General features: G+C 33.7%; 4 protein-coding genes and 1 pseudogene across 5 annotated transcripts in view; 3 read left to right on the forward strand and 2 right to left on the reverse strand.

Annotated features, from left to right (window-relative positions):
- The first annotated feature begins 5867 nt into the window (after positions 1-5867).
- Positions 5868-8330, forward strand: LOC106324790 (gamma-glutamyl hydrolase 1-like). Its single transcript, XM_013762774.1, has 10 exons — positions 5868-6313; positions 6403-6489; positions 6571-6660; positions 6789-6883; positions 6963-7023; positions 7132-7221; positions 7306-7368; positions 7440-7528; positions 7861-7953; positions 8043-8330. The coding sequence occupies exons 1-10, from the start codon at positions 5999-6001 to the stop codon at positions 8092-8094; spliced, it is 1035 nt and encodes a 344-aa protein (XP_013618228.1). The 5' UTR covers positions 5868-5998; the 3' UTR covers positions 8095-8330.
- Positions 8331-8633: 303 nt separating this feature from the next.
- Positions 8634-10577, forward strand: LOC106325526 (N-acylphosphatidylethanolamine synthase-like). The gene is made up of 6 exons (XM_013763571.1): positions 8634-8779; positions 9016-9254; positions 9357-9490; positions 9556-9641; positions 9903-10040; positions 10112-10577. The coding sequence occupies exons 2-6, from the start codon at positions 9046-9048 to the stop codon at positions 10403-10405; spliced, it is 861 nt and encodes a 286-aa protein (XP_013619025.1). The 5' UTR covers positions 8634-8779; positions 9016-9045; the 3' UTR covers positions 10406-10577.
- Positions 10578-12979: 2402 nt separating this feature from the next.
- LOC106322443 (BES1/BZR1 homolog protein 4) lies at positions 12980-15326 on the forward strand. Its single transcript, XM_013760458.1, has 2 exons — positions 12980-13511; positions 14419-15326. Exons 1-2 carry the CDS (start codon positions 13296-13298, stop codon positions 15082-15084), a joined length of 882 nt encoding a protein of 293 aa, XP_013615912.1. The 5' UTR covers positions 12980-13295; the 3' UTR covers positions 15085-15326.
- A 254-nt stretch (positions 15327-15580) lies between these two features.
- LOC106323852 lies at positions 15581-17774 on the reverse strand (annotated as a pseudogene).
- Positions 17775-18000: 226 nt separating this feature from the next.
- The window catches only part of LOC106327455, a 4893-nt gene continuing 1389 nt past the window's right edge, over positions 18001-21504 (reverse strand). The window contains exons 2-5 of one of the 2 annotated variants that reach the window (XM_013765607.1): positions 19706-20681; positions 18547-19092; positions 18394-18462; positions 18001-18255 (exon numbers count right to left, since the gene is read on the reverse strand). In XM_013765607.1, the coding sequence (XP_013621061.1) occupies positions 18397-18462; positions 18547-19092; positions 19706-20434 (1341 nt within the window). In that variant the 5' untranslated portion in view covers positions 20435-20681 and the 3' untranslated portion in view covers positions 18001-18255; positions 18394-18396. Of the gene's footprint in view, positions 18259-18393; positions 18463-18546; positions 19093-19705; positions 20682-21504 lie in introns of both variants that reach the window. The other variant, XM_013765608.1, reaches the window with a different exon arrangement.

Here is a 21504-nt window from a genome sequence, read left to right on the forward strand (position 1 = left end):
GAGTCGTTGTAAAGTCCTCGTAAAGTTTACATCGACTTTACGTGGAAGCCTTACGTGGCTTTTACAACGAACTATTACGAGGTATTTACATCGTCATTTACGAGGGCATTACGACGAATAGTTTCCTTCCGCTTTACGAGGAATTGACTTCCTCGTAAACGTAACTAGGACTTTACGACGAAACCTCCGTTACGACGAGCGTTTAACAACGAAACGCGTATCGATGTTAATTCGTCGTAAAGCCCCTATTACGACGAATTTACAACGAATACCGCCCTCGTAAAAAATATGTTTTCTTGTAGTGAAAATCACTACCTAAAACGTCAGCCTCTTACAAATATTACTCCAGCCTCCATCTATATAAGTAGCTTAACTATCAAGACCTCAAAAACACCTCACACATTCTTCAAACAAATAATAATAACTAGAATTTGGTTGAAAAGGTCGCTAAGCTTACAAAACATGAAGTTCAAAGGAGTAGTATGCATCGCGAAAGTGGCATGCATCTCGACAGAACTTATAACATGCATACCAGCATTACAAGCCGGACTTCCGCTGAATGTTGCGGAAAACTGAAAGAACAAGAGTGTGGTTACATACAAAATCCATTGTTTTCTCAGTATGTTACATCCGCAAATGTTCACATGGTTTTAGCGACTTGTGGTATCCCTTACCCTACTTGCTAGAATTATAAATTTCAAAGTGAAATTTGTTTTTTAGGCCAAAAAAAATGATAATTATGTCTCATTAGACTAATTTCTATTTTGTACAATTTTTGTCTCTAATGCTCTTTAGTATTTTTGAAAATAAATTAAATAAATAGTTTTACAACAAAAAAAATTGGAAAAAATAGTAACTACAGATGAAATACCTATATGAACTTAGTGGTATTTTTTCCAGTTCTAAAAATGTTTAAATCATAATTTCAGATTATGTTCTACATAAAGTAGAATTGACATTCTACAAAGTAGAAAATGAAATCTATTTTTTTCATTGAATCTACTATGTTTAAAATACGTGATCTACGCAAATAATAGTACTTTAAAAATATTTAGAATACACATTCCACACTTAACCGATCGCTCTAAAATCTGTAGAAATCGAAATCTACAGATTATTATAAATCTAAAACCTGTAGAAATCGAAATACACACATTACTATAAATCTAAAAACCTGTAGAAAACGATTTCTACAGATTTACCGTAAATCTAAAACTTGTAGAAATCATAATCTATACATTACTATAAATCTAAAAACATGTACAAACCGAGTTCTACGGATTTACTGTATTCTACGAATAAGAATAATCAGTTCCAAGAAAATGAGGATAAAATATTTGGAAATATTCAGTTTCCATATATGAATAAATTCAATTTTCAGAAAAAAAAATATTAGTGAGACATAAAGTATAGGTTTAGGTTTTTTTTTTTTTTGATTTGAGAATTTTTAATATTTTCTTTTATTTTAATTACTTTAATTATTTATTATATTTTAATATTTAACAATTGTTTTGTTAATTGTAATTTCGAATTTAAAATTTAAAATATAAATTAAGGGTATTATTGCCATTTTGAAAATAAGTAGCCTAATGAGACATAAAGTATATGAGATTAGTCTATTAGGACATAGTTACCATTTTTTTTTGCCTAAAGAAAAAACAATTTTCCCAATTTCAAAATCTTACGTAACAACGCGACATGATTTATCCAATGATTATATAATCAAATATATGATGACCATGTAAAATATATAGCACTAATTATTAAAAACAAAAGATCAGTTTATAAAAAGTAAAAATAAACGTTCGAACGGGAGCGCGGATCAATCTCCAATTTATTTTAAAATTCATACAAAGTAACTCAAATAATTACCCAATTTAATATTTTTTAACATGAAGGTGTGACCGAAGCTCTCGACTAATCTCTCAAAGGAAATAGTACTAATAACTAGTCAGAGTTCTATATTTTTAATAAAGTCTAAAACATAGCTCTATTTTCATCTTGCGAAACAATAGCAAACTTAGCTTTTGACCGGATCCAAATTCAACCGATAGATTTTACCCCTTGATCCAAACCTACCTCTTACCATCATACTATCATTATTTGGTTATGCCTACTTTAATTACTATAATAACTATATATAATAGAATTCACAACTTCATTTCATATATGATATTTTAAGTTGGACCACAATTTAGAAAATTCATCAAATGTACATAACTATTATTATCATTTTTCATAAATATTTTAAATTTATTATTAAAAGACAAAGTTAACCCTCCCAAAACATTTATAAATATATAAGAATTATTTACAAAATTTTATAAACTCAATTTCAACACCTAAATAATAAATTCTAAAAATTATTATTATACCCTAAACTCAAATATTATGATATATTTAACTGAATTGTTTTTTCAATGATATCCAAGTTGGTGTATTTCAAGCAATTTCGCAAATAGGATTTTTACTACAAAATTATTTTGTAAGTACAATATTATAGTTTTTTTTTAAATAAGTTTTGTTGTTTTTAATAGTATCTCAAAAAAAATCATCTCTATTATATAGGTTCATTTTAATTTAATTTCCGTATAAATTCCAAATTTTAGAAATGAAACATTAAATTATGTAAAATAGTATTGTTACTTAATAATGTTTACAAAATAATTTCTTTTTAAAAATACAAAAAACTATGTGAAATAATATTCATACATGATAATGTTATATAAATTATAATATTTTAGTATAAAAAGAATAAAATATGCACAGATGCACAGATCAAGATCGAGTATATTATATTGTTTAAAAAATTTGATCAAAACAACTGAAACTTAAAAGTCTATATTTATGTTAAATTTTATTGATTTAGTTATACGAATTTACCCCTTTTTCTGTCGACATAGCCGGAGTTAAGGGTATGACTGGTTTTTCCGCTACCACCCGCAAACGCAGCTTTTGCGGTTGGTAGCGGTTGTTGGCGTTTTGCAACAATCGCTCAAACCGCTCCAAACCGTTCTAAATCGCTCTAAACCTCATAAATTCAAAAGCTGGTTCCAGCTAGCGTTTGCGGTTGCGGACGGTTGCGGGAGGATAAAAAAAAATTTTTTTTTTTCTAAAACAATTTAAATACAAAAATAAAATATTCAATAAAAAATTTAAATTAGAATTATAAAAATACTAAAATATATCTATTATATTTTAATTAATATTATAAAACTTTAAAATGAAAATATTTTCTATAATTTTTAAAAAGTTTAAACTATAACTTTCTAAATATAAATTTTATATTTATTATAATATTATTATTTTTGATATTTTATAATGATATAAAATGTAAATATTGTTAATTTATTATTTAACCGCTGTTGCGTTTGGTAGTTAATCTGTCATCAGTATCCCGCAAACGCACCAATTTCTAACCGCAGAACCAGTCGTACAAATCTCTTAAAACCGCTAGAAATCGCAACTATCCGCATCCGCAAACTCCCGTAGCCGCAACCGCAACTGCTGCGGTTGAACCAGTCAGACCCTAAGTAGCTCCCAGAAACCGCTCGTTCCCATCAAATCTGATCTACGTGGATAAAGAGAATTGACCACCACATAGATCTTGTATATATCCCTTAATCCGACGGCCAGCCAACAATCTCGCTGGCTAATAACTAACGGGCCCCACTAATGGATATAAAAAACATACGGAGTACTTATTCTGTTTCACAGGTTCACCATTGTGTTATTCCATATTCGATATATTTTAAAAAAGGAAATAAAATATTATCAAATTATATTATATTTTTTACATTAAAAGGTAAAAAAAAATAAAAAAAAAATATTAATTACAAAAAATATATTTTTAACATCGTGTAAACCCTAAATAATAATCCTAAACCCTAAATACTAAACCATATACCCTTAGGTAAATCCTAAACTCTTAGGTAAACCCTAAATCCTTGGATAAATACTAAACTCTAAATCAATATCACTAAGCGCTAAACACAAAAGGGTTTAGGGTTTAGGATTTAAGGTTTAGAGTTTTAGTGTTTAGTGTTTTTTTTATTTAGAGTTTAGGATTTACCCAAGGATTTAGAATTTACCCAAGGGTTTACGGTTTAGGGATTATGATTTAGGGTTTAGTGATTAGGATTTAGAGTTTAGTGTTTGCTGAAAAAAAAAATTAAATTTTTTTCTGTAAATACTATTTTTTTTTACTTTTTTTATTTTAAAAAAGTAACTAGACCTTGATCCGCGCGTCAGCGCGGATATGAATTTTCAGTTTTTAATTATTTATGTATTTGTAATATTCGTTCATATTATATTCATTAAGTAAATATTTTTTTTTTGCATCTTAACCTATCTATTTTTTACGAATGTGTGATATCATATAAAAAAAAATAAAAAAATGAGTATATAGAGTTAATTAGATAATTGTAAAAATATAAATTTTTCTTTCGTGTGCGATATCATATAAATAATGATTCACCCAGTTAACAAAAATCATGATTTTTTTATGTGTAATTTGTTTTTGACCATTTTCTTAAAACTATATTAAATTTTACATATTTTAATTAGAATATTTTTAATATATTTACCTTTTTTATTTGAAATGCAACTCAATATTTTTTAAAAATTATAACAAAATGTTTAAAAAATATTTTAATAATTTGTTTGAAAAATATGAAAATTACATTTTAAATTAAAATTATCCTAAAATATGATAAGTTTTGATGTAAAAAAACTCAAATTATGTCAAAAATAATTATATTCAATGATAATAACAATTTAAATTTATTATTTTTAAAAAAAAATACATTTACAAAAATATTATTTGAAAGAAAATTCATTTATATTTTAAATATAAAATGAAAATATTATAATTAAATAATAAAAAATATAAATAAAAACCATAAATTTAGCAAATGACAACTGAGTTATATTATGCTAAAATTTTCTTTCTAACAATTTAGCAAATGACAAATGAGTTATGAGCAAATAATACAATATAATTTTTAAAAACATAGCCATTCTTAAATATTTTTGAATAAATAATTAGTTTTAAATTTAATCAACTGAAAATAATATCCGTACAATTGTGTGAGTCAAATTCTAGTTTTATTGATGCATGTTATATATTAGTGCTGCATGTTTTAGGTAACATTTTAATGATGCACGTTTTTTAAAATCTCCATTATTAAAATTATGCACGTAAGGATAACTTTTGAGTTTTTTTGGTTGATTAAATGTCATTATGTCCAAATTTATTTAAGGATATTTCATTAAGGTAACTGGAAAAAACAAACAATAAAATAGGAAGTTTAAATTCATTTAATCATATTTCATTAATGTAACTGAAAAGACAAGTAATGAATTAGGCAGTTTTATTCGTTTTAGGATATTTCATAAATGCAACTGAAAAAGATAAGCAAAAAAATAGGGAGTTTAATTAACGAAGTAAAAACAATTTCAAATGTGTACTTCTCTTTTAATAATATAGATATAATTTGACAATATTTTGTTTTCTATTTTAAAAGATATCAAATTTGAAATAATGAAATCCTATTGGTTGGTGAAATACTCTCTCCGTTTCATATTAAATGTCGTTTTAGAGAATTTTTTTTCGTTACAAAATAAGTGTCGTTTTCGATTTTCAATGCAAAATTTATTAATTTTATGTAAAATTTATTTTTCTAGTGGCTGAAATATGGTTAGGGGTATAGGTAATAGTGTTTTTTTATAAGAAATGTACAAAATTAATTGTTTTCTTAATTCGTGTGCCGAAACATAAAAAGACGCATATAATGAAACAGATGAGAGTATAAAATAGTACAAAACACGTTTCTGTTTTTAATGAATATAGAAAGAAAAGTTTAGATTGGTTTTCGAAAAGAGTGTGCGTGGAGTTCCACGATTTGATTCAGATGACGTTGACGATGGATAAATAAAAGCTAGATCACTCACATCTCTCCTGGTCAACGCTGCGAATCCTTCACCATTTGGCTCCAAGATGTGGAAGCTCTGCTTCTGTCTACCCTTCCTACTCCTGGACATCGGTGTAGCCAAGGCTTCTGCTTCCATATACCTCCCTAGTCAAACCGGCGCTGACGGTTCTTCGAATCCAGTTTGCTCCTCCCCTGATCCGAACCTGAACCACAGACCGGTCATAGGGATACTGAGCCACCCTGGAGATGGAGCGTCGGGTAGGCTGAGCAATGATACTACCTCGACTTACATCGCAGCTTCTTACGTGAAGTTCGCGGAAGCAGGTGGAGCACGTGTCATCCCTCTCATCTATAACGAGCCTGAAGATTTTCTCTTCAAGGTCATATTCTGTTCTCTGAAGCCTTGCTCCTTTGTGTTTAAAACATTGGCTTCACTCAGTTTAGTTATGTCTTTTTTGGTGAAGTACAGAAGCTAGAGCTAGTCAATGGTGTGATATTCACTGGTGGTTGGGCTAAAAAATATGAGTATTTCGACATGGTTACAAAAATCTTCAAAGTAAGTTGCCATCTTTCAACTCTTACAATGTTTGGTTTCATCATGTTACATCAATATGTATTTACATAATGTTTGTTACAGAAAGCGTTGGAGAGAAATGATGCTGGAGAGCATTTTCCAATATATGGCATTTGTCTCGGTTTCGAGCTTATGTCTATCATCGTTAGTCAGGTGACTCTTTTCTTCTTTACAAACTCTCGTTTGCTTTGAATATAGATCTGAGTGAATACAGTATAGTGCAGCACTTTGGGAACCTGCAGTTTCCATACTACATCTACTCTTTGTCTTTGTAATAACAGGACAGAGGCATTCTTCAAAGATTTGATGCAGAAGATAATGCGTCAAGTCTCCAGTTCGTTGAAAATGTTAATATTGAAGGAACCTTATTCCAAAGGTGCATAGCTTTCTTCATGATTCTTTTAGTTTTGTAAAACTGTTCTACTCATAATCTTATTGTGTCATATTTTTTGCAGATTTCCTCCAGAGTTGTTGAGAAAACTCAGTACAGACTGTTTGGTTATGCAGAAACACAGGGTTAGTATTGTGACCTCTAGTTTTCGAAGCAGAATATATTATGGAACTCTCTAAAACTTCATTAACATTCAATATTCTGGCTAATATAAATTGTTAATTATTTTTCAGTGGGGTATCACACCAGAAAAATTTAAAGCCAATCATGCTCTGTCTAGTTTCTTTGAAATTGTGACAACCTGCATTGATGAAAACAGCAAGGTAGTAATAAATATAAACCATGAGTAAGGATTCTTCTAATATTCTTGAAATTGACCTTTACTCTTGAACTATATTTCCTTGCAGACTTATGTTTCAACCGTTAAAGCAAAGAAGTACCCAATAACTGGCTTCCAGTGGCATCCTGAGGTATATACTCTACTTGCTATACACTTCTTATGTCTCTATTGGTGAACAATTTTTATTCATATGCTCTGTAGAAAAATGCATTTGAATGGGGTTCATCTCAAATTCCACACTCAGCTGACGCTATCCAGGTGACACAGTACGCTGCTAGTTATCTAGTCAGGTAACATCTCTAATCAGCGTAGAAGGTTTCCACATTTATCTAGCAACGTTTTTGTTGTGAACAAACGCAAAAAACAAGAAACTTAAAGAGAACAAAACATGATTGATGCAAATACCCGTGTAAGGGTTTGTATATTAATTATGTGAATGAATAATTTGCAAGTCTTTATACTACCTCAAAAAATCTGCTATTTCTTTTTCATTTATGTAAACAATTGTACTTTTCCTAATTTTGCTGGCATTTTACGTGTGCAGACATTTAAGTCAATTTCAGAATCAAAAAAATTTTGTACTTGCTTTTCTGATGGATTTTCGATGTGTGTGTTGGTGCAGTGAAGCTAGGAAGTCTCTTAACAGACCATCTTCTGAAAAAGTGCTGAAGAACCTTATATACAACTACAAGCCTACGTACTGCGGATACGCAGGGTAAAGCCACTTGGACTATCTTTACACAACTCTCTTGTTGTTTTCTTGTTGTATGTTTTTAACGATTCTTTGGATTATCTATATTGCAGGAAGGGTTATGACGAAGTATACCTTTTTACACAACCAAGATCCCGTTTATAAGAACGTCTTCAGTCTTGTGTGTTTGTTCAAGTGAATCAGTTATATGAAGTGCATGTATCTCTTATCTCAGTTAAAAGGAGCCTATTGTTTTGGCTCGTCTGGGTGATTTCTCTTCTTGTTCTGTTTGTTATCGCTTTGGAACTGGATCGTTTCAAAGGTTGGAATTGGTGTTATGTTTGTCTTTTTAGCAATAAATATTTGGCATACGAACCAACAAAGGATTGTTAATAAATAAATCGATCACAGATTGCAGAAAATAGATACCGGTAAGATACAAGAAGTCCTAGTTAGTTAAAACACTTCCAAAAGCTTAACATCCTCTACATGGTCTTGAAGAGTGAAGATTTGAGAATGCTTAACCGCGCTACCATTCTTTGGATTCCAACTCGTATAATCGTGTGTTTCTCTCGGTATTGAACCAGTTACGCTTCTTGATCTCTTCTATGTGATGGGCTCACTAAAGCCCAGTTACTCTTGGTATTCGCTTGTCTTCCTTTTACCAACCGACAAAAGTTTCCGGTTTATTTATAAACCGGTATTCTCATCTAATGTACCGAGTCAGACCAACCAAATTCTACCGTTCTTCTCCGTCCGAACACTACTGCCCTCTGAGTTTCTTCTCCCAAGCAAAGCTTCTTCAGTTTCTCCTCTTAGACCAATTGTGTGGTCTCGCTCGTTTCTAATCGTAAGTCTTCATCTTTTTCGAAGTTTCGTCTCGATCTTAAAGTAGACTCGTTTCTAATAGTTCAGTTCTGTCGTTTAGAGTTCCCTAGATTACTCGGTCTTTACTGTTTTAGAGATTGATGCTTAGGAAATGATACTTAGTTACGGAATCTTTGCATCGAGTTTTGTGTTTAACTAGCCTTTCAAGTTCTTACATTTCGATTACTTAAAGCTTTTGTTATGATATGTTGTATAAAGGTGAGAACTTTGAAGCTTGAGGCGTATACAATGGGGAGGATAATGGAATGGGCAGCAAGATCTGATCACTTGGGAGGAATCCCAAGGAAAGCTGTGATAACAGCCGTTGGTGCCTTTGCGAGAGCAGTAGCGAATCTTTGCAACAAAACCACAGTTCACAATGCAGATACTCTTTTGACTCTTGTCCGTTCACGACCACCCGGTGTCCCTCTCATCACTGTTAGTAATCACATGTCCACGTTAGTTCAAAAATTTTTAAACCTTTTTTGAAATAATAATCTCTTTCTTTCCTTCTTGTCATCTCAATGTTGAGCTATTTCGTTTTTTTCTCTTGTAATTAGTTTAGATGATCCAGTAATGTGGGGAGGGTTCAAGGGTCTTCTTCTTTCTTTGGATCCAGAGCTGGCTCGATGGGTTCTTGCTGCTGAGGACATATGTTTCAAGAACCCTGTCTTCTCCTACATCTTCCGCACTGGTAAGCTCTCTCTTTTGTTTTGTTGCTTCTTTGCAGGTCAAATGTTAACGAGTTCTTATGAGCAGGCAAATGTATACCTATAACTAGAGGAGGTGGAATCTACCAAGAACACATGAGTGAAGCTCTAGACCGATTAAAAGATGGATCATGGGTAAGTTACTCTTAATGTTCAAGAAATTGCTAGGTGGTGGTGGTTAGGCGCCGTATAGAGGACTATTGTTAAGGATGACAAGTAGACCAATTTCTTAAACGTCTAGGCTGATTTTTTTTTTTTAAATTGTTTCGTTTACATCCGATTTGCTAATTAGGCACCACATAGACTGATTTTTAGAACACTTGTCTTGCACATTTGAACAAATAGTGAGATCTTTTCTGAACTCTAAACCTTTTGGTTTTAATCATTGACTAGTAGTTGCATACCTTCCCAGAGGGAAAGGTGTTTCAAGATGATGTGCCTATAAGACGTCTTAAATGGGGAACTGCAAGCCTCATCGCTCGTTGCCCTGTTACACCAATCGTCTTGCCAATTATCCACCGTGGTTTTGACGAGGTAACATGTCCTAACTCTAGCATCCGTTGTCCTAAACTCGCTACTTACTTACATTGTTCTAACTAACTTAGATGATGCCGGAGAAGTATTTGTATGGTAGAAGACCACCGTTACCGCTGTGGAACAAGAACCTTCGAGTTGTAGTTGGTGAACCAATCGAGTTTGATGTTCCCATGATGGTTGAGACCGCTGTCTCGGCCTCCCGTCATGTAATGGTTCCTCCTCTTCAGGAAGCTAGATGGCCTGTTCTATCTTTAGCTGGCAAAGAGCTAGATGAAACTGCTCAGAAATGTCTCTACACAGCTCTTTCTGAGAAGATTCAGTCCTCACTGGAAACACTGAGACTGTTAGCTAAGCGGTTGTGACTTTAGAACAGAATCCGGTTCACAATTTTAAAGTTTCCGGTTTTGATCCGGTACAGTAATCAATTATTTCGTTTATTTAATATTTTCTTGAGCTGAGAAAATATTCTTCAAGTTGTAATAAGAAAGAAATTGTAACAGTTTAAATTTAAATAAAGGAAAATAGCTCGAATGATTAGTTATGTTTAACATTTTATTTTATTAGAATTGGTTTGAAACCAATGTTTTTAAACCCGATCCGGACACTGAACCGGACGACTTACCGGGTCACTGGGTCACTGGATCGACCGCGGATGAACTGCAGGTTAATAAATTAATTAATTTTATTATATAATAATATATTAGCTATGAAAATAAATATATAAAAACTAAAGTTTAATATTTTCTTAATGTTTTAAAAAAAAAATAATAATAGTTTGGATATGTATATATTTTATGTTTAAAAAGTATTTAGAAAATACTTAACTTTAGTTTTTATATTTTTATTTTTATTTGACATGCAAAATATAAAAAAATAGTTTAGACTATTTAATATTTTGTGTAACAAAGTAAGAGTTATGACATCTTAAAAAATCAAGATATAAAAATGTCTAATGTGAATAATAAATTAAACTTCAAATTCAAATAAACCAAAAGTAAAAAATTATTTTAATAAATTGTCAATAACGGAAATAAACTAACACCAAATCACATCAACTAATTTTGGTTCTCTCTACCATAGTTCAATTCATTTTCTTTAAGTGGCATAATAAAATCTTCATCAAAATCTAAAAATCATAAATATAAAACTGAAAAGGAAAAACCTAATTCTTTTTTTTTTGTCAGCACCTAACTTCTTAATTGGAAACTTAGAATATAAAACATAATCTAAAAACTTTTTTAAAAAAGTAAAAGTTATTTATTGGTTCAACCGGTATCGGATTCTAGGTTTTAATGGGTTTTTGCGGGTTTTTGCGGGTTTCTAAATATTGGGTTTTTCACAAAACCTAAACCAAATTCTTTTTGGGTCACCGGGTTTACCGGTTCAACCGCGAGTCCGGGTCGGGTTTCAAAACACTGTTTGAAACCAATTAAATTAGAAAAATAATAGACATGTCAATTACAAAGAGGAAGCTAATCTTATTCACATTCGAAATACTGGTAATAATATTTTTAATGACACATATCATGATGATTTTATTTACACTAATAACTAGGGCTTGTGGTGGTGGTGATTAAATGCAAAACCCAAACCGGTGAATTCACCAGAGTTCCCGTCCCGGTCACGGGAAAATTAACATTTTGGTATCGTCATGGACAGAGATACGTGGGCTGAAAAAAAATATGTTTTAGTATTTACACTAATAGATTTGGACTTCTAATACTTTATATGATAAAAACGATATTTAGATAGATTAATTTTTCTCTATAAAATGTAAAAAAGACAGTTATTTGTGTCTTGTTTGTAACGCCGATGATCAGCAGGCCCGGGCTTGACCCAAAACGTACAATACAAACGTATGAGGCCTATTATTTTTGTCAAAATTTTAAGACATATTTTCTTCAATGTCATTACTTATAATTATATCAATTTGATAATTTGTTATGTGTATATAAACGATAAGAAAAGAAAGTTGTGGGACATCACTATAATACAAAAATAATTAAAATTTATATATTTTGTGTTATTAAATATGAGTGGATTAAAAGGAAAAAAAAAAATTGTGACGATAACAAAAAAAGAAAATAACTGATTTTGAATAATTATTTTCTAGGTTAAACTTTTTTTCTTCACAGGCGAAAGAAACTTCTCAAAGCTGAAGTTGATAAAGTCTTACCTACGGTCAACTATTTCATAAGAAAAGTTAAATAGTTTAACTATATTGTCGATTGAAAAAAAATATAATCAAAAATCTTGATTATGAAAATTTGATAGATCATTTTGCAAGAAAAAATACAAGAAAATCTATATTTAAGAACTGATAATTTTTCTTAGTTTTGAGGATATTGTATTATTTTATCATAAACTTAAGTTTTTATCGATATATTTTTTATATATTATCTAGGGGCCTCAGTTTTGTATTTTGTACGGGACCATGAATATCTCAGGAGCGGTACTGATGATCAGGCAAGTTCTGTCTCTCTGCCTGAATCATTGATGTTGGACAGAAACACCTTCGAACAACCAGTTTGAACTTTGAACACACACAGAGAGAAGGTTCTGTTGAGAGACGAACGTGGGTGACGCACAAGCCCGGCGGCCACGTCTGACTATCGAGCCACCGTTGCAGCGAGTGGTTCCCACGCGAATGAAATAAACTGTTCTATGGACCCTACATGGTCACGCCGGGGACGCACCATCACGTGAAAAAGGAAACTTCCAAAGGTCAGCAAAAACAGTCTCGTGGCATTTTCGTAAACCGGATCACGTCAGTATTGCACGTGTGGCAAATTCGTAAATTAGGAGTGAATCATGGGTAAAGATATGTGTTCCCACGTGCTTGGTCCGGAGGACACGCGTGACATCACGGAGTGGCAGTTTCGTAAATATAGGGTTAAATGTAGGGTAAATTGGGTAGTCTAGCCTATTTGTTATGAAAGTATTAAACAGCTTCTTCTTTGGCACGAGAGAGTTCTTGATTAGCTTAAGCTCCTTCATCTTCTTCTTCTCCAATTCCTCCGATCACCGGAAAAGTTAACAACCGTAGAGTCCACAGAGCATCTTGATCCGCCGCGCTCAGCTTAAGCTACCTTTATCGTCAAACTAGCTTAAGCTTCTTGAAACTTTTAAGAGTGATCGGAGATTGTCTGAGCACGCAAGTATCGATCTTTCCAGATCTGAGGGAATTGTTTCATAGAAGGTTTAAGCTAAGCCTTAGAATTGTCTCTTTGATCTATCTTTAAAAACAGAGTGATGACGTCAGGGACGAGAATGCCGACGTGGAGGGAGAGAGAGAACAACAAGAGGAGAGAGAGAAGGCGGAGAGCGATCGCGGCGAAGATCTTTACTGGGTTGAGAATGTACGGTAACTACGAGCTTCCCAAGCATTGTGACAACAACGAAGTGCTTAAAGCACTCTGTAACGAGGCTGGTTGGATCGTTGAACCAGATGGTACTACTTATCGCAAGGTTCTGTCTTTTCGCTATTTTAGATCTTACTTTTTTGTCTTTAAAAAGTGTCGGAACATGATTTAACATGCGCCGGAGCCTTCCCGGGAAGTTCTACCTTTCTAACGTGTTCCTTGCGCGTAGGTTAGCGTTAGATGAGCGTTTAGCCAAACGTTTTGATTCTTTATGTGTAACTTTTTGTTATGCGTTCATCTAAAAGAAGATTCTTTCTCTCTCTCTCTCAGTGTCTTGATTCACTTGCGATTCGGTCTAGTCTTATTCTGAGATGATTACCTACCAAAAGAGAAAAGCAAAGTAGCATAGATCTCTAGAAAAGTTGATTAAAATGTCATTGCACAGAGTTCAAAGTGTACTGTTTTGATCTGTAGATTTGTTTGGAAAAAGCATGTGTTCACTTTTGCTTTATTGTCTCTCAAGTCTATGTTCAAATCTCGAGAACCGAGTCCAATGATATTTTGTCGGGTCAGGTATCCTTGACTCCATCGGTTTAAAGAAACATAAAGAGTTTTTATTATGTGAAACCTTTACTTAGACCTAGCTGATTGGAACAATAACTTACTTGCTGTTTCAGTTTAGTTTTGCTCATCTCTAGACCTTACCATTAACACATTCATCACTTAATATTCGGTCCGTTCTACAAAGATAGAAAGTTTTGGAAAAAAAATTGTTTCACAAAAGATAGAATTTTTGTGTGTTTCTGTGAATTTTTGTTATTTAATAATAGTAAATTGTAACTTTTTATAAAATTAATTGAGTTTATTAAAATACTATTGGTAAGATTTTTTTTATTTGTTTTCTTAATATGTGTAGACAATTCATAAATATTATTTTTGTGGAACTGAGTAAGTATATATTCGTGTTTCTCTATAGTCTCCATCTGATCAGTTATGTTTTGATATGTTTTCAGGGAAGTAGTAGACCAGTAGAGCGTATGGAGATAGGTGGCAGTCCATGCTCCTCCAACTTCATGAGTCCAGCTTCTTCTTCTTTCGCTAATCTCACACCTGGAGATGGCCAATCACTCATCCCATGGCTCAAACACCTCTCAACAACATCATCCTCCTCAGCTTCTTCTTCATCAAGGCTCCCTAATTACCTCTACATCCCTGGAGGCTCCATAAGCGCTCCTGTAACCCCACCTTTAAGCTCCCCAACATCTCGTGGAATGAACCAACAAATCAACAACTCTTTCTTCGTCTCCTCAACACCTCCCAGTCCCACTAGGCAGCAGACCATCCCTGACTGTGAATGGTTCTCAGGGATTCAACTCGCGCAAAGCGTTCCAGCTTCACCAACGTTTAGCCTTGTTTCACAAAACCCTTTTGGATTCAAAGAAGCAGGAGGAGGAGGAGGTGGGTCAAGAATGTGGACACCAGGTCAAAGCGGGACATGTTCACCGGCTATTCCTCAGACAGCTGATGTTCCAATGTCTGAAGCTGTGGTGGCTCCTCCAGAGTTCGCGTTTGGGAGTAGCGCAAACGGGTTGGTGAAGGCATGGGAAGGAGAGAGGATACATGAGGTGAGTGGTTCTGATGATCTTGAGCTCACTCTTGGAAACTCAAGCACCAGGTAGTTGCAAGAGGCAGCTCTTGAAAAAAACCGTTTCAACCAAACAATCCTCAATGTCACTTCGATTTTATTTTAATTTATTTTTTCAAGTAAGGCTAAAAGTGAAACACCAGCTTTATATATTCGTTTATTTGTACCTCTTGACCCTTGTGATTGTAAACGGGTCTCTGTTTGAACCAACAGAGAATCAACATTCATAGAGCCTAAAAATTTTTCTTAATGTGAAGGGGAAGCTTTGTTTATTTATTGTTGTCTCTAACCGGATCTGACATTGTTGTATAACGAAAAATTTATAACTACTCCCTCGGTTACAATTTATTTGGTGTTTTAAAGATTTTTTTTGTTAATAAATGATGTTTGATTGTTTTCACTAGATAAAATTTAATCTCATTTGAAATTTGTAACCTATTACAAAATAATACATCTTTTTTTTTATTGGTTGAACTAGTTTTATTTAATGATATTTTTCATTTAACCAAAATAAATTGTATAAAATTTTGAATTTTTTTTATCTTTGTACGAAAACCTTAAACATCAACTAAAATGAAACACTGAGGAGTACTCAACAGAGGAATCTCAATCTTCTTTAGGACTTGAAACTACATCAACGAGATACTGATTCAACTTTTGACCGAACGTCTTCACAGAGAATGTTTCAACCACATGTTTTTCCTAGCTTCACTTCCCATCCTCTTCGCCAACTCAGAATTCTCTAGGAAACTTACCCACAGCCGAACTGAAATCTTCTGGAGTCGCTTCACAGAGATATCCTGTTACTCCATTCTTTACCGTCTCCATAGGGCCACCACTGTTGCAGGCTATCACTGGTTTGTATGCAACCATTGCTTCTAACGGAACAATACCGAAATGTTCATCCTAGCATTTGATTTTGAATCATGAGAATCAGAAGAGATTGAAAACTGGAGGAAAAAGGTAAAAGACGGTGAGTTTACCGTTGGTGTGTAGAGGAGACACAAGTAGCTTGAAAGAAGTTGGTTTCTTTCAGCGGTTGAACAAGATGTGATGAAGTTTACTCGATCAGAAACTCCTTCTTTCTCGGCTAAGCTTTTGAGCTCTTCCAAGTACTCTTACCTTCTCTTTCAATCCTTCGCCATACCCACCTGAACATGAACAATGGAATATTCTGAGAATGCAAACAGTAAACCTTCACTCAATATAAGATTGTGGAAGAAAGAGGTAGGCATGGGGCATGAAAACCAAAACCTAAACCCAAACCCAAACCCGAAATAAGGGTTATCAAATTGGTTGAGGATTCAGCAAATAACCCATCGGGTTTCATATTGTGATACTTCGGATATCGGTTTCGGTTCAGTTTAACCCATAACCGAAACATAACCGAACTAAATCGACCATATATGACTTATAGTTATGTATACATACCACGCATGTTACGGGTTACGATTTTTTAAGTTTTCAGATTATCATCATTATTAAGCATTTCAGTGTTCTTAACTTTCCAACATTGCTATTTTTGGATTTGATATGTGTTGAATACTTTTTTGATCAGTTCAAGTATTATATTTCCTATGTTTAGATTTTTAATTACGTATTTTACTTCAATATAAGCCCAACCGAACAGAAAAACCTAGAATCCAAATGATATATGATTACTTTACAAATTCTAGGATGCATTATAAATTAGAACCGAAACCGAAGTGTTATTATCCAAATACTACTCATACTAATAAATTTTAGAATGAGACCAAGAAAGGTGAAACCGAAAACGCAAAAACTTAAAAGCTCCGACCCGAACCCGAACGCCCAGAGACCTAGAAAAAGAAACACTTACCAGCAACAGTAAGAGTAACATCACTTCGATTTTGATAATGTTTGCATAAAATAGCAAAAGCTGAAACAGTTGTATGTTTAGCTAACAAGAGATCCGGGAAATGGCAGTAGAAAACAACCTAATATCCAACAAATATGTTCCAGATTAAGCTATTAATAATGAAGTGATCAAAAGAGACGATGAATAAAGGAAAGTTTTGAGAATACCTTCGATGATCTTTTGAGTTTCAGCAAAGGGACAACGACTGAAACCTGGTCTGCTAATACAACATCGAAGGAAGACCATTCCAAGAGAACACAAAGAGCAACAAACAAGCACCTCAAATATGCACACACTGCGTGTAGACGGTAGAAAATATGACGTGGCAGGAAAGAACCATCCACCGTTACTTGAAAGATGCCTGGATACACATTATATTCATTCAGACATGAGATTACATTTGTGTCTGAAACTGAACGCTTGATGAAGGACGTTAACTATACCAAGATCTGAATGTATGTATGATGGCGATCTTCATCTTCTTCGAGCCCCATTTTTATCTGAATTTTTAGAGTCACACTGCCTCTGAGGTGTTTTAATTAAATGCCTATCTGTTCAGCCAAGAAAGCTTAATAGATAATTTTTTTAATTTTTTTTTTCATCACGTGATTAAGATCGGTTATTGTTGTTTTTATTACAAAATAGTTCCAGATCTTTTGAAACATCCCATATAACACCTTGGATCTTTTTCAAAACTGTTGCAGAGATACTGATGGTATTTTCAAAACTATTCGTATACTTATACTATTTACTAAACGCCCAACCCTTTTGGTATTTTAAAATCTGCCCGAGATCTTCTCGTATTTAAAGCTTCATACTGTTTAGCGTTTATAATACAACCCCATATCTTTAGATACTTGCAAAGATACCACAAATCTTCTGTTGTTTATAAGATGATTCCCACAGCTTTTAGTACAAAACTGTTCACATTTGCAATGGTGTTTTTGAAACTGCTCCAGATCTTTGGTATCTATGCCACCAGATATTAGGGTGCTCTTATATAAATAAATGATTTATTAAATGTCTGGCAACATTTTTTTTTCAAGTATCTTTAAAGTTTCAAGATTAGAATACTCCAAATTTCTCAATGATAAGAAGAGAGTATTCTCAAGTAATGAAAATTCAGAATCAAAAGTTTGGTATACACATTGTCAATGATGGACTCTGCACCAAGTCTGGCAAGTCATAAGAAGACTTATGAGATGAACAAAACTAGTAATGGTACCTGATGATTCAGGGCCCTCCATTTACATAACTTTGTTTATCTTGAATCTTTAAATTGAACTCCCAGAAGAGAACAATGTGTTATTTGGTTGTGCTTGCATCCTGCTTATAGAAGACAAAAACATCACGTTCATTGTTCAAACACAACCAATCGATCAACCAGACAAATGCCTGAAAGCAACCCAAAAAACAAGATTCTATATATAAGAAAATTGTGATTAGGTGTGTAAGTATACTTACCATCTACTTTCCAACGCATGGCTCGTTATTTTCCTGTGGAACATCGACTTCGTCTTCGTTCATATGTTCCTGAGGTGACACCACAACTCAGTTAATGAACAATAGGACAAGAACTAAGAAAAGAGTTCTTGTTCTCTTTGTAAAATTTCTTACCTCGATCATCAATGATGGCTTCTCAGTGTTCTGGTTGGCACTAGATTCGACAAGAGGAGCACCACCTTTCACTAATCTACGTGGAAGATGATCAAACTCCCAGCCAAGCAGTTTACAGACGAACCGAGCAAAAGCCTTGTGAGCTCTTATTGCAATTTTCGGGGTTTTAGTAGAATGCAGAACAAGTCCATGACAGTGCTTGAACCTCTTAATCATCTTCTTATCAGTCACAGCACAACACACTAGGCAGACAAAGTGTCCACCTTCAGAGTTTTTCTCGTAGTAACTTTTCAGCTCAACGTTCTCTGAGAAGAGTCGTGATATTGACTCCAACTCCTCAGAAACTTGTTCATCACCATTCTCAACTGAACCAGTAGTATCCTTCACAGATATGCCTTTCAAAGCTTCTGATGCATTCTGCTGCATTTGTAACACAACAGCCTTTGCTTGTTCATCAGCAGACATCACATGTTCTTTCTCCTGAAGCTTCTTTAGGTCTGGATGCAGCTCCGTAGCACCTTCCACAGTCGCCTCTACCCCTAATGCCTGAGAAGGAAAAGAAAAAAAAGCATTTCTAAATGATCAAAACCCGATTTTCTTAAAATCCGATTTATGCAACTCAAATTGGTTTAAACCATTATAAATCGGTCAAAATTGGTCTCTAAATCTGTTAAATCAAGCAATAATGTTAGCACAAATCCATAAATTTGTCTAATTTCTTTTTTTGTATATCTGATTTTTATAGTTCAGCAAAATAATATTATTATTAGACACAAAAAAAAAAAACTAAAATATCTAATATAAATGTAAAATATAATATATGTTAACGCCTAGGCCTCGGATAGGTACCGAATAATCTGATTTATTAGCTAGTTCTAGAGCCTAGGTACCACCTAACAATTTCTAGAACATTGATCAAAACTATTCAAAAGCTACCAAATTATATGACTCATCTCGAATAATCCGACTAGTAGCCTAGTTACCACTTCGCGATTTCTAGAACATTAATCAAAACTATTCAAAAGCTACCAAAGGATATGATTAAACTTTTGTTACAACAACATAATGCATTTATAAGCCAGTCTTTAACCATAATAACACAAATCAAATCAATGTGACAGTTGCAAATGCTAACTTCTTTTCAAGGTATAGATCTAACCTGAGAGTTTTTTTGGCTTGAAGCAACTGGATTGTTAACATCCCATCCAAGAACATTGCACACAACCTGCGCCAGAGCCCTATGCTGATTCTTCATAGTCTTGTGAATAGCAAGCGAATGCTGAACCAAAGCCAAACAGTTCTTAAATTTCCTCACACTTTTCTCGCCGCTCCCACCACAGACAAGACACCACACTTCTCCGTGCACAGTGTTCTTCTCGTAACTCTCCTTCAGCTTCGCGCTCTCCTCGAACAGCCTCGACAGAAACTGAAACTCCTCGTCCCCTCCTCCTCCATCATCAGCATCCGATTCTTCACCAGATGTTGCTCTCTTGCCGAAAAACTCGCGGCAAGCGCGGTGGGTGTCTCTCTGAATCTGGCTCACGGCGAGCTTAGCTTTCTCCGAATCTGATAAAGGTCGCGCCTTTTTGCACGGCTTGGCTTCGGGCCAGCCCGTGGGAGGATAACGGGGCAGCTCCTTCACGGGCCATTCCCGATCCGACCCGGGTCTGGAGCGCTTGTTGCTGAGGGGAGGTTGGGGATGAATAGGGTTGGCTCCGTAGCGAGAGAGAAGCTGAAAATCCGCCGGAGGGATGTAATTGGGCCTGGATCTCTGAACCGGGTTGATATTAGGGGTGGGGATCGGGTTTCGGGTGGGAGGGCCTTGGTGCCAGAGGGAGTGGAGGTAGATTACCTCCTGCTTCAGAGACTCGTCGTCGTAAAGGTTCATACTTTGTTTTCCGGCGAGTTTCACTTTTTTTTCGTTACAGCCACAAAAATTCCTTTTTGTTTAACAATTTGCCGTTTATTGCATTGTAACGCCTTAACTTTTACTTTATAATGTTTTCACCCTATTTCTATGATGGGTGGGACCTTATACTTTTACCTTTTGTTATTTACACCCACAATCTCTGTTTCGAACAATTTAGGTAATGAACTACAACTTTGTAACATGTTTCCCATAGTTCTCTGTAAGCCTGTAGATTGAACCAAACAGAAATTTTTAGTTTTAGGTTTTGATTCAGTTTTCAAAATCAGAAAATTTAATAGTAATTGAAATATCCGAAATTAATCAAAGCAACTAAACTAATTAAAATAACCGAATTTAACCAAAATATTTTGAGTTTTTTGGAAAATAAATCGAAATATAGCTGAAACCCAAAAATTTGGCTATTTCGGAAATTTAGAAAGCCGAATTAAACTAAACATCAAATTGAATCACATTTTCGGTTTACTTTGATAGAATTGTTGTTAAACAGAACCAGGCCCGACCCTCAAACTAGTAAAAAACATTTGAGCCGAAAGCTTTTTTAAATAATTGGGCTGGAATAATTTTGAGAAAATAATATTGTTACAAAGCTATGTACCGAAGATCAAAAATACACATACTATGCTTGCTATGCCACCTAGACTAATAAAGATTTAGATTTTTAACGTTAAAACCCCTCAACTAAGTTTGTTTTGCGTAAAAACCCTCAAACTAAGTATTTAACGAAAAAACCCCTAAACTAACTTTATTTAATGAATTAAACCCTAACAGATCATAATTACCGTTACTACCGGTAAATCTTTAGTTTAGGGGTTTCTACATTAAGTAATCATAGTTGAGGGGTTTTACCATTAAAAATTGAAAAAAAATCAAAATTTTTATAATATTATCTAAAAATATTAGTAACTGAAATTTTCAAAATTAACACTTTTAATTGTTTTTTGTAAATATATAAGTTTGATATGTTTTGAACATCAAAATCATATATGTATAAATTTAAAATTTAAAAACCCCGAAAATATAATAAAAAA

The sequence above is a fragment of the Brassica oleracea genome, chromosome C2, assembly GCF_000695525.1.
Source record: "Brassica oleracea var. oleracea cultivar TO1000 chromosome C2, BOL, whole genome shotgun sequence".
NCBI classification, from domain to species: Eukaryota; Viridiplantae; Streptophyta; class Magnoliopsida; order Brassicales; family Brassicaceae; genus Brassica; species Brassica oleracea.

Bases quoted from the DNA above. Each gene is read 5' to 3' on its own strand.
- LOC106324790 (XM_013762774.1), top strand. From the start codon at position 5,999: ATGTGGAAGCTCTGCTTCTGTCTACCCTTCCTACTCCTGGACATCGGT. The intron at 7,222-7,305 runs GTAGTAATAAAT...ATTTCCTTGCAG, and splicing joins GCATTGATGAAAACAGCAAG to ACTTATGTTTCAACCGTTAA. The intron at 7,954-8,042 runs GTAAAGCCACTT...TCTATATTGCAG, and splicing joins ACGTACTGCGGATACGCAGG to GAAGGGTTATGACGAAGTAT.
- LOC106325526 (XM_013763571.1), top strand. From the start codon at position 9,046: ATGGGGAGGATAATGGAATGGGCAGCAAGATCTGATCACTTGGGAGGA. The intron at 9,255-9,356 runs GTTAGTTCAAAA...TCTTGTAATTAG, and splicing joins GTTAGTAATCACATGTCCAC to TTTAGATGATCCAGTAATGT. The intron at 9,642-9,902 runs GTAAGTTACTCT...ATTGACTAGTAG, and splicing joins GATTAAAAGATGGATCATGG to TTGCATACCTTCCCAGAGGG.
- LOC106322443 (XM_013760458.1), top strand. From the start codon at position 13,296: ATGACGTCAGGGACGAGAATGCCGACGTGGAGGGAGAGAGAGAACAAC. The intron at 13,512-14,418 runs GTTCTGTCTTTT...ATATGTTTTCAG, and splicing joins ATGGTACTACTTATCGCAAG to GGAAGTAGTAGACCAGTAGA.